We start from the raw sequence: 12,421 nt of genomic DNA on the forward strand, positions 1-12,421 counted from the left end.
CATACTGCACACAGTGCCCCCCCATACTGAGCAGAGGTCCCCTGTCCTGTATTTCACATGACAGAGAAAAAAAAAAAAAAGATTCTCACCTGTCCTCCGTTCCCTCTGCGTCCTTTCTGCACCTGTGGCCCGCAGGCACAGACCCCATAACGATCGCGGCTTTCTCCAGCAGCCGCCAACATCAGCGCTGTAATGCAGTATATTGCCGCGCAGAGACCGGCTCTCTGCACAGCAATACCAGTGTCAGCCGCCGGCCTATCAGAGGCCAGCAGCTGACATCAGCACATGTCAGTGACGTCATACGCCGCTGTGCTGGGACGCAGATGTCAGCTGCTGGCCTCTGATAGGCCGGCGGCTGACACTGGTATTGCTGTGCAGAGAGCCGGTCTCTGCGCGTCAATACACTGCATTACAGCTCTGATGTCGGCGGCTGCTGGAGAGAGCCGCGATCGTTACGGGGTCTGTGCCTGCGGGCCGCAAGAAGCAGCCGGAGGGACCGCATACGACCTGCGGGCCGCGTGTCTGAGACCCCTGATCTAGACTTTGGAGGAGTGGAGTATGGTTGTGGCGCACACTGGGGGCATTGTGACTGGCACTGAAAAGCACACTGTGGCATCATGGTTTAGGGGTGCACTGTGGCTAGCAATGTATCTAGGTGCACACTACCTAGCACTATATGGGGGGTCAAACTGTGGCTATGGTCAATGGCTAGCACACTATTGGGAGCACATTGTGACTAGTGCCGGCGACACTCTAGATATAAGTGTATGGGGGGCATAATGTGGCTGGTGCTATATGGAAGGTTGCACTATGGTTTGAAGTGAATCAGGAAGCGCTGATGTTAGCAAGTAATATTTTATTAAAAATGAAGTTCTGCGGCAACTGAAAGGTTTTTTGTAATGAATATTGTGTACCAATGTTACAGTTCCATTACCTGTATAAAAGATTTGACCCTGCAGATTGTCAGTGAAGATTTAGGCATTGATGAACCTAAATACAGTGGGTACAGAAAGTATTCAGACCCCTTTAAATTTTTCACTCTTTGTTTCATTGCAGCCATTTGGTAAATTCTAAAAAGTTCATTATTTTTTTCTCATTAAAGCACACTCTGCACCCCATCTTGACTGAAAAAAACAGAAATGTAGAAATTTTTGCAAATTTATTAAAAAAGAAAAACTGAAATATCACATGGTCATAAGTATTCAGACCCTTTGCTCAGTATTGAGTAGAAGCACTCTTTTATAATAATAATAATAATTTTTTATTTATATAGCGCCAACAAATTCCGCAGCACTTTACAATTAAGCGGGGACATGTAAAGACAATAAATTCAATACAATTTAAGACAGTTTAAACAGTTACATTAGGAGTGAGGTCGCTGCTCGCAAGCTTACAATCTACAAGGAAATGGGGGGGACACAATAGGTGAAAAGTGCTTGTTATTTCAGGTCAGGCAATTATAATAAGTAGGAATTTTCATATAAGACTGCATGAGTTATCTTGTGCATGGAGGGTGTGGAGACAGAAGAAGAGTAGGGAATAGATTCTGAATAATATTTAGAAGGAGGGAACAGGGGAAAGTTAATTTACTGAGTAGTTAAGGTGGTAGGCTTGTTTAAAGAGATGGGTTTTTAAAGCGCGCTTGAAGACATGGGGGCTAGGCATCAATCGGATCGCCAGGGTTCGTGCATTCCAGAGAACTGGCGCAGCACGAGAGAAGTCTTGGAGACGGAGATGCGAGGTTCGGATTATGGAAGATGTTAGTCTTAGGTCATTTGTAGAATGGAGGGCACGTGTAGGGTGATAGACAGAGATGAGAGAGGAGATATAAGGCGGTGCAGAACTGTGGAGAGCTTTGTGGGTGAGAGCGATGAGTTTATATTGGACCCTGTAGCTGATGGGCAACCAGTGTAATGACTGACACAAGATGGAGGCATCGGTGAAGCGGCTGGACAGAAACACGACCCTGGCTGCCACATTCAGGACGGATTGGAGAGGAGAAAGTTTGGTAAAAGGGAGACCGATCAGAAGAGAGTTGCAGTAGTCCAGACGAGAGTGAATAAGAGCAACAGTAAGAGTTTTAGCAGTTTCAAAAGGTGAGTAAAGGTCGGATTCTGGAGATGTTTTTAAGATGCAGGTGACTGGAGCGAGTGAGTGATCGGATATGGGGAGTAAAAGAAAGGTTAGTGTCGAATACGACCCCAAGGCAGCGGGCGTGCTGCTTGGGAGTTATGGTTGAACCCTCCAAGGTAATTTCGATGTTAGGTAGAGTTGGGTTAGTAGAGGGGAGAAACACAAGAAGTTCAGTTTTAGAGAGATTCAGTTTAAGACAAAGGGAGGACATGATGTTAGAGACAGCAGACAGACAATCCTTGGTGTTTTGTATTAGGGTAGGGGTGATGTCAAGTGAAGAGGTGTATAGTTGGGTGTCGTCAGCATAGAGATGATACTGGAACTCAAATCTGCTGATTGTTTGTCCAATAGGGGCAGTGTATAGAGAGAAGAGGAGGGGGCCTAGGACTGAGCCCTGTGGAACTCCGATAGTAAGGGGACGAGAAGAGGAAAAGGAGCCGGCAAAAGAAAGAGTGAAGGAGCGGTCAGAGAGGTAGGAAGAGAACCATGAGAGAACGGTTTCCTTGAGGCCTATAGAGTGGAGCATAGTGAGGAGGAGCTGGTGATCCACAGTGTCAAATGCGGCGGAGAGATCCAGGAGAATCAGCAGGGAGCAGTGACCTTTGGATTTGGCTGTTAATAGATCATTAGAGACTTTAGTGAGGGCAGTTTCAGTGGAGTGTAAGGAGCGGAAACCAGATTGTAGAGGGTCGAGGAGAGAGTTATCTGAGAGATAGTGGATTAGACGGGAGCGGGCCAAGCGTTCCAGGAGTTTAGAGATGAAAGGAAGGTTAGAGACTGGTCTGTAGTTAGCAGTGCAGTTCTGGTCCAGGCATGGCTTTTTAAGTAAAGGGGTTATGATGGCATGTTTAAATGAGGGAAAGATACCTTAAGAAAGAGAGAGGTTAAATATTTTAGTCAGGTGAGTGGTGACCACTGGTGAGAGAGACTGCAGGAGATGTGAAGGAATGGGGTCACTATTTCAGGTTGTAGGTTGAGAAGAAGCGAGGAGCTGGGTAACTTCTTCTTCTGTAACAGGCTCAAAGATGGCTAGTGAGCTTGAAGTGCGGCAGGGAAGGGGATCCAGGCACTGAGGAGATTGGGCTGAGATGTCCTGATGGATGTGGTTGATTTTTTCTAGGAAATAAGTGGCCAGATCCTCCCCGCTGAGGTTGGTGGTGGGAGTTTGTGCTTTAGGGCTCAGGAGGGAGTTTTAAGGTTTCAAAAAGTCGTTTTGGATTGTTGGACAGTGAAGTGATGAGGGTGGTGAAGTAGGATTGTTTGGCCAGATGAAGGACAGAGTTATAGGTTTTGAGCATGAATTTATAGTGGATTAAGTCCTCTGCTAAAAGACATTTTCTCCACTGCCGCTCAGCACACCTTGAGCAACGCTGAAGAAAGCGTGTTTGCATTGTGTGCCAGGGCTGCCGTTGTCTGTTTTGGGTCTTTCTGCGTGTAGAAGGTGCTGTTTCATCTAGGACACTCTTCAGTGTATTATTGTAGTGTGACAATGCTAAGTCTGGACAGGAGAGGGAGGAGATGGGGGCTAAAGATGTGTGGAGATTGCCCATAAGCTGCTGTGTATTAATGGTATGTGTATTCCTATAAGTGTGGTAAGTGGGGGTGTCCTGGGTGAGGAGACGGTTCTTGACAGAGAAGGAAAGAAGGTTGTGGTCCGAGAGCGGGAGAGGGGAGTTAGTAAAGTCATGCAGCGAGCAGAGACGGGAGAAAACCAGGTCCAGAGTATTCCCGTCTTCATGCGTAAGAGAATTAGTAAATTGTGAGAGGCCGAATGAGGAGGTTAGAGAAAGTAGATGAGAGGCAGATTGGGAGAGGGGATCATTGATGGGGATATTAAAGTCTCCCATGATGATGGTGGGGATTTCACAGGATAGAAAGTGAGGAAGCCAGGTGGCAAAGTGATCCATGAACTGGCGGGAGGAGCCGATACACAACCGCCACTCACAGGGAGAAGGGTTTGGAGAGTCTGACGGTGGGCATTTCAAAGGAAGGAAACATAGGTGAGGGAACTGGGGGGGATGACCTGGAAAGCACATTGTGGTGAAAGGAGCAAACCAACACCTCCACCCTGTCTATTCTCAGGTCTGGTGGTATGTGAAAATTTCAGCCCACCAAACCCTTTTGACCTAGTACAGCCATGAGTCTTCTTGGGAATGATGCAACAAGTTTTTTACACCTGGATTTGGGTATCCTCTGCCATTCTTCCTTGCAGATCCTTTCCAGTTCCGTCAGGTTGGATGGTGAACGTTGGTGGACAGCCATTTTCAGGTCTCTCCAGAGATGCTCAATTGGGTTTAGGTCAGGGCTCTGGCTGGGTCAGTCAAGAATGGTCACAGAGTTGTTCTGAAGCCACTCCCTTTGTTATTTTAGCTGTGTGGTTAGGGTCATTGTCTTATTGGAAGGTGAACCTTTGGCCAAGTCTGAGGTCCAGAGCACTCTGGAAGAGGTTTTCATCCAGGATATCTCTGTACTTGGCTGCATGTTTCCTTCAATTGCAACTATTCGTGCTGTCCCTGCAGCTGAAAAACACCCCCATAGCATGATGCTGCCACCACCATGTTTCACTGTTGGGATTGTATTGGGCAGGTGATGAGCAGTGCCTGGTTTTCTCCACACATACCGCTTAGAATTATCATCAAAAAGTTCTATCTTCGTCCCATCAGACCAGAGAATTTATTTCTTATAGTATGGGAGTCCTTCATGTGTTTTTGAGCAAACACTTTGCAAACTTTCATATGTCTTGCACTGAGGAGAGGCTTCCGTCGGGCCACTCTGCCATAAAGGCCAGACTGTCGGAGGGTTACAGTAATACTTGACTTTGTAGAACTTTCTCCCATCTCCTTACTGCATCTCTGTAGCTCAGCCACAGTGATCTTGGGATTCTTCATTACCTCTCTCACTAAGGCTCTTTTCCCACGAATGCTCAGTTTGGCTGGACGGCCAGGTCTAGGAAGACTTCTGGTGGTCCCAAACTTCTTCCATTTAAGGATTATGGAGGCCACTGTGCTCTTAGGAACCTTGAGTAATGCAGAAATTATTTTGTAACCTTGGCCAAATCTGTGCCTTGCCACAATTCTGTCTCTGAGCTCCTTGGGCAGTTCTTTTGATTCTCATTTGGTCTGACATGCACTGTGAGCTGTGAAGTCTTATATAGACCGGTGTGTACCTTTCCAAATCAAGTCCTGTCAGTTTAATTAAACACAGCTGGACTCCAATGAAGGAGAAGAACCATCTCAAGGAGGATCACAAGGAAGTGGACAGCATGTGACTTAAATATGAGTGTCTGAGCGAAGGGTCTGAATACTTATGACCATGTGATATTTCAGTTTTTCTTTTTTAATAAATTTGCAAAAAGTTCTACATTTCTTTTTTTTTTTCAGTCAAAATAGGGTGCAGAGTGTACTTTAATGAGAAAAGAAAATGAACTTTTTAGAATTTACCAAATGGCTGCAATGAAACAAAGAGTGAAAAATTTAAAAGGGTCTGAATACTTTCCGAAACCACTGGATTTGTATTTATTTTTATCATGCATTTTACAGGAAGCGTATGTACTTATGTCTAATGCCCTTCAGTATACAGCGATCATTTAATGCTTGTTCACCATATCACTAGTCTGTGTGTATATTTTACACTTTGTACTGAGTTATCCCTTTCTCTTTTCTTGCAGCCTACAAGAATCTGAGCAGTCATAATGACCACAGAGGTGGGGGCTGAAACTGAATTCAATCCTGGTGCCGATGGTCATGCCCAGGATGGAGTACATAATCCTGCGCTGCTCCCACCTGACACCCCACAAACCCCTGCTAACAATGTAGACCGGACAGGAGTCAATGAGAATTCAAGGAGACATGTGGAAGTAAGTATTCAATTATATTTTACAGAAGATCTGACATCCGCTGGCTCAAAAAATAACAATTCTGGGGCATCTTTTCTTAAAACTTTCTGTGGTTCCTCTGGAAAAATATAACGTATTTTTCAGACTATAAGACGCACCCTAAATTTTGGGGTGGAAAATAGGAAAAAAATATTTCTTATAAGATGGGTGTCCATCTTATAGTCTGAATAGGTATCTTACCTGGGGGAGGTGGTGGAGTGGGGGTCACAGGAGGTAGGGTCCTTCAGGAAGCCAGGCCTGTCGCTGGGGGCCTGGTGGCTGGCACTGGGGGTCTGGTGGCTGGCACTGGTGGCCTGGGTGCCTGGCACTGGTGGCCTGGGGCTGGGAGCCTGGTGGCTGGCGCTGGGGGCCTGGCATTGGTGGGCTGGGGGCCTGGTACCGGGGCCGGTGTCTTGCTGGTGTGGCACAGCGGCGTGAGCGTCTTCCGGCCATCTTTCTGAAGCTGTGATCTGCAGGAAAATGGCCGCCGGCATGGCAGAGCGCATGCGCCGATTCCTGTAGATCACAGATTCAGAAAGATGGCTGCGCGCATCGGAAGCCTCTCACGCCGCTCACAGCAAGACACCGGCCCCGGTACCCGGCAAGTTCCCGGCCCCCAGTCAGATACCGGCCCGCCTGACCTCCTCTTCTGCTGCTGCCGCCGCCGCCACCTTCCTGATGGCCCTGCGATCCCACTCCACCACCACTGGTTTGTTACTTTTGGACCATAAGAGGCAGCCCCCATTTTCCTCCCAAATTTGGGGGGAAAAAAGTGTGTCTTATGGTCCGAAAAATACGGTATATCTTTGTACCGTGTTAGCCAGTTGATAGAAAAATATGTAGATTTGAGAGTCCTCAGTGGTTTATACCTTTTAATGGCTAACTGAAAAGACGGTAACAAATTGAAAGCTTTCGAGACTACTCAGGTCTCTTCATCCGGCATACATCAGGCATAGTCACTTTGCCTGATGAAGAGACCTGAGTAGTCTTGAAAGCTTGTGCACTCTCAAATCTAAATGTGGTTCTTCTGGTATTCCTTCTGGAAATGCATGAATAAATTGAAAACTGAGTGTTATCATTCACTTTGTCAAAAATAAATTAGTAAACAATTGATATTGTTTTGACATTTTTGTTAATTGGCCCAATGAGGAGGATACTAAATAAAGCGGGGGTCCAAACTCGACAATGTAATCTGTATGAGCACCAATCATCTCTGACATTGATCTTCCCAGCTTAATGTCTTTACATCTTCACCGCTCTCCGTTCTTTTATTCTGTCTGTTTATTCTCATGATCTGAAGGACTTGCAGTTTGGATCAGCTGCATTGGCCTGAATATTTCACTCTCTCAAGCTGTCTAGTTTTACCTTTGCAGCATGGGAGGAGCACAGTTGGACTGAAGATCATCAGATGCAGTGACCCGGTCAGCTGCAGCGCAGTGCTTACAAGCTCTATAGAAAAAAGTTTGCAAGCGCTGCGCTCCTTACTGAGGAAAGTGTGTTTTTACATTTTGATTGAGATTCTAATGGGACACTTATTATCATTTCGACCTGTAGAGTGAAGAGAGGCTTGAGGTCGCACAAGACAGAACGACACCGTCTCACAATCAGCGATCACCGCAGAAAACGTCTAGAAAACCCAAGAGTGCCGTTTGTAGGGTGACACTCCTGGACTCTTCCCACTATGAATGTGAAGTGGAGGTAAGAAATAAGTGTCAGGATAGAGGAGAATTTTTTATCACTTACGTCTCCGATCGATAATGTGAGAGCTCTTTTGTCTGGTGGCTTCTTGTGTTTCAGAAACATGCTAGGGGGCAGGTCCTATTTGATACAGTATGTGAACACCTCAACCTGTTGGAGAAAGATTACTTTGGTCTTACATTCTGTGATTCTGACAGTCAGAAGGTAATGCTTCAACAATCCACTGATGATATTGGGATCTCATCTGATGTGAGTGCAATATGATAATTCATCCTCCTACTTGATAAATTATGTTGCTATCCATACTTTCCATTTTAATGCCTCCAAATAAAACTAGCTGTACTGATGACAGATTTTACATGTTCCCAAGCCTCCAGAATGGAGCTTAAAAAATAATAACAATAATAAAAAAAGTTTTCAGAGTTGCTTTTAAAAAGATATATCATAGACTAAAGCTCAGAAGCGGTACTTGTAATAAAATTACGTTAATCCAGTGGATGCAGAGGTCCTCCCACTGTGGTCAATACATTGCTCTCATGAGACACGTTTGAGCTGTTTCCACCAAATGGTGTGCTTGTCGAATGACAGGATGCACTTAACATCTGGTCGTCCTACAATACTATTACCCTCTGGGCCGACCAGTGACCTCATATATTTGCCGCCAATTAGTCATCCGACAAAACTGCATCCATGCTAACAGCTCATTTCCTTTTCACTGTTTCACTTTCCTAAAGGGGTTGATCAGTTTAGAAAACCTACTTTCACATCCTCTATTATGGAATTGGGAAATAGTAGAGAGAAGGGAATCTGCTATTAGGGACCCTCATCTATTAAGTAGATCACAAAGACCACTGCTCTCTCTAGATAAAGGATCTGTTGTATTAATGCATTAGCTTGATTTAAAGGGTTATTCCCGTGTACTCAAATCAGCAGTGTACTGCTCCCCAGCCAGTTGACTGCCTGATTGCTGGGGAGGGGCAGGTGCTCTTCATTGATTGACAGTTTGGGCCAACAGCGTCATTACAACTCTGTCCAAACTATGCACTCCTGATGCTGTTATATGGAGCAGCTTTATATCTGCAGTAAGGAAGCATATTGGCACTGATGCTGGCTAGGATCTGGCTACAAATATCCTGGCCAGCTTCAGAGCATCAATTACAAACTCTAAGGCTATGTTCACACACGTTGTGCTAAATCTGCTGCAAATCTGCTGACATCTTTTATCTGGCAGGAAAACATTTGCGTCAAAAATGCAGGTTTTCCTGCGTTTTTGATGCGTTTTTGCAGTGTTTTTTTCACTGTCCTCTGTCTCTATTTAGGCATGTACATAAAATTCTGTGAAAAAAAATAATCCCATTGTATTTTGCCATCAAAAATGCTGCAAAAAAACGCAGGTGCGTTTTTTGCTGCATTTTTTTTCTGCATTTTTTTTCACCACCCATTACTTCCTATGGGTGCAAAAACGCTGAAAGAAGTTACATGCTCTATTTTCCAAAAACACAAGCAAGGCAGAAAATATGCAGCAAACAAAAAGTAACGTGTGTGAACAGAGAATTCTGGTTTCTCATACACTTTGCTGGTACTGCAAGACGCAGATGAAAATTTACATAAAAATCTGCTGCAATATACGCAGCAAAACACAACGTGTGTGAATATAGCCTTATAGCTTGTGAGAACTACACGTTAGGCCACCACTGTTCGACTGCAGCAGTGGTCTGTTCCCTAGGCAATGAGCTGTAAACAATACAGAACCAAAACAACTTACAATATCAGGGCAATAAGGCAAAGTTTTAATAATTAGGAAATGATGAAAGTGCTTGTATTTACATGCAATATCCAACTAGACCCATCAATGCACATGGGAGTAACCCTTTAAATGGAAACTGTATGGAATATTTTATTTGACCTGTGTTTGTGCAACAAGATAATTAAACATTTGCAGTCGGGTTTCCTACTAATCATTGAGGAAAGCGTTAAGTAGTTTGATTAACTTATTGTTGGTGAATATTTTAAAGCTAAGCACCCCATTCATTTTGATGTTGAGCTGTTATAGGCATTGTGCTACTATAAGTAGCAATAAACAGGATTATGGAACTGTCTGACCACATCTGTATGGACATGTACTAGCATATGTCTAGATCCCTCTAGAAGTGATTGTTTGCTTTCACCAGTAACACCAGACTGCGGTGTGATTTCTTGGTTCTAATTTTGACGCTTTGGTTTTACAGAATTGGCTGGATCCCTCCAAGGAAATAAAAAAACAGATCAGAAGTGAGTGGTAAAACTCATGCTCGACATTGCCTTCTCTTCACGTTTTAGCCACACGTCAGTGGCTTTGTTGGGGTTTCTGTTTGAAGCCCTGAAAAATGGGGAGTCACTTCAACGGGGAGTCACTTTGTGCTCTATGTCACCTTATCTTTGGCATTGTCTGCCTTTTTGATGAGGGCACAAAAGCGCAATCAACCAGGTCAGACAGAGCCTAAGTGATTCCATTAAAGTCAACGGCCCCATCGGCTATACATGCTTGAATCTCATTTTTAGGGCTTCAGATGGAAACCCCTACCAAGCTAAAACATGATGTGAATCCGGCCTTATCTTATTGTTTTCTCCTATATAATGATTATGTCTATTCTATCCATTCATCTCTCTCTAATCTTAATATTCATTGTCCTCGTGCCGTGTTTGTCCTCATATCTAACCGGCTCTACTTGTGTCTTCAGGTGCTCCCTGGACATTTGGTTTCACAGTGAAGTTTTATCCTCCTGATCCAGCTCAACTCACAGAAGACATCACAAGGTGTGAGGCATTTACTAATGGTGGCACAAACGGCGTCTTTAAGAATGTGGCAATGACTGTGAAAGAATAGATGAGTTATTTTTCATTCTAAGGGGACATTTTGGGAGAAAATAGTATCTACTGTAATTAATGGAATACATTTTTTCCAGTGGGGATTTTTCATGCGTTTTACATGTAGATTTTGATGTGGATTACACCTATTGCATTATTATGCATAGCTGAAATTCATGGTGAAACGCCATCCACTTTGCTGCTACAGTAATATTCTGTGGCTTTTTCACCCGCAAATCTGGACAGAAAATCTGCATCGTTTCCACTGTATGTGAATATACCCTTATGGTCCCTCTTAGAGTCAAAATATGATAATGTCAGGTGGGTGCAGACGTTTAAAGGGAATGGTTTAGTGACCTAGAGTAGAATAGTGTCACCATGTCCAAATTAATAGCCATTACTACTCATAACCGACGTTTACAGCTTCAAGAGGCTGTAAACCTCATTCTAAGCCCTGGTTGTTAGATAAACTGGTGGCCAATCAATGACCTGCAAATCAAAGATGAGTGAATCTCAGATGATTCAGGTTCGTGAATTCCTCATTTAGATTCATGAGTTCTATTTTGCTGGTAAAGAGCATATCCAATAGAAAGAAGGTTGCTTAGCAACAACAGGGATTCCGCTTTTATTGACTACACTAAACACCTGTGGTGTCTAGGAGCGTTGAGGCTATAACATGGCAAAGTGCTGCTTACATATTCAGAGGTTTACCAGGCAAAGGGTTCACACTAGAAATCAAATAATAAAGAGCAGAAAAACATATATATTAATGGATGGAAACCCTCACCACAAACACATAGGCATCCATAATAATACTACTGGGCCGGCAAAATATCTTATATTGGATTGTATAGTTATGGTTGTATAGAAAACCTACAGTATATGTACAAAGTATTGGGACACGTACACATTACACCCACAGAAGCTTTTATAACATCCCACTCTAAAACCTTAGGCAGTAATAAGAAGTTGGTCTCCATTTTGCAGCTATAACAGCCTATGCTCTTTTGGGAAGGTTTTCGACTGTGATTTTGGACTGTGTCTGTGGGAATTTTTGACCATTTGTCCAGAAGAGCCTTTGTGAGATCAGACACTAATGTTGGGTGAGAGGGCCTGGCTTACAATGTCCTGTTTGGTTCATTGTGAAGGTGTTTGATGGGGTTGAGATCAGGGCTCTATGTGGCCAGTCAAGTTCTTAGACCAAACTCACCTAACCATGCCATTATGAACCTTCCTTTGTGCACCAGGGCACTGTCATGCTGGACCAGAGCATGGCCTTCCCCAAACTGTTCCCATAAAGTTGGAAACTACAATTGTCCAAAATTTCTTGGTATGCTGAAACATTAAGATTTCCTTTGAATGGATCTAACAGGCCAAGGCCAACCCTTGAAAAACAACCCCTTAGCATTATCACTCCTCCAGAAAAATATACAGTTGGCACAATGCAGTCAGGCAGGCTACGGTCTTCTGGCTTTCAGAAAACAGACTCGTCTATCCAACTGCCAAATAGAGAAGTGTGATTCATCATTCCACATAATGTTTCCACTGTTCTAGAGTTCAGTGGTGGTATACTTTACACCTTTCCATCTGATGCTTGGCATTGTGGCTGCTTGGCCATGTCAACTCATGCCATGAAGCTCCTATTGTACAGTTTTTGTCCTGATGTTAAAGCGAACCTGTCATGCATGTCATCCTGGCTGTGGTTTGATTTGCACAATTGCTGCCAGGAATATCCAGCTAAGGACTACTCCCTGTGCTGCTCCAGGTGACTGACAGGCTTCTTGCTATGGGAGAGACCTGTCAATCACCTGAAACGGTGTTGAAAGAAGCTAGTTAAGGACCACAGTCAGAGACAAGTCTAGTCCGACG

The 12,421-nt window shown here is 44.2% G+C and overlaps 1 protein-coding gene across 8 annotated transcripts in view; it reads left to right on the top strand.

The window, feature by feature from the left end:
- Positions 1–12,421, top strand: part of EPB41L1 (erythrocyte membrane protein band 4.1 like 1) — a 159,021-nt gene that overhangs the window by 101,433 nt on the left and 45,167 nt on the right. For 5 of the 8 annotated variants that reach the window (XM_073683821.1, XM_073683823.1, XM_073683824.1 and 2 more), the window contains 5 exons: positions 5,801–5,989; positions 7,562–7,705; positions 7,805–7,954; positions 9,934–9,976; positions 10,426–10,501. In XM_073683821.1, coding sequence (XP_073539922.1) covers positions 5,825–5,989; positions 7,562–7,705; positions 7,805–7,954; positions 9,934–9,976; positions 10,426–10,501 — 578 coding nt within the window. In that variant the 5' untranslated portion in view covers positions 5,801–5,824. The remainder of the gene's footprint in view (positions 1–5,800; positions 5,990–7,561; positions 7,706–7,804; positions 7,955–9,933; positions 9,977–10,425; positions 10,502–12,421) is intronic. The other 3 variants (XM_073683826.1, XM_073683827.1, XM_073683829.1) reach the window with 1 other exon arrangement.

The sequence above is a fragment of the Phyllobates terribilis genome, unplaced genomic scaffold (genome assembly GCF_046119375.1).
Source record: "Phyllobates terribilis strain yellow unplaced genomic scaffold, ASM4611937v1 Scaffold_5__5_contigs__length_657084704, whole genome shotgun sequence".
Classification (NCBI taxonomy): Eukaryota; Metazoa; Chordata; class Amphibia; order Anura; family Dendrobatidae; genus Phyllobates; species Phyllobates terribilis.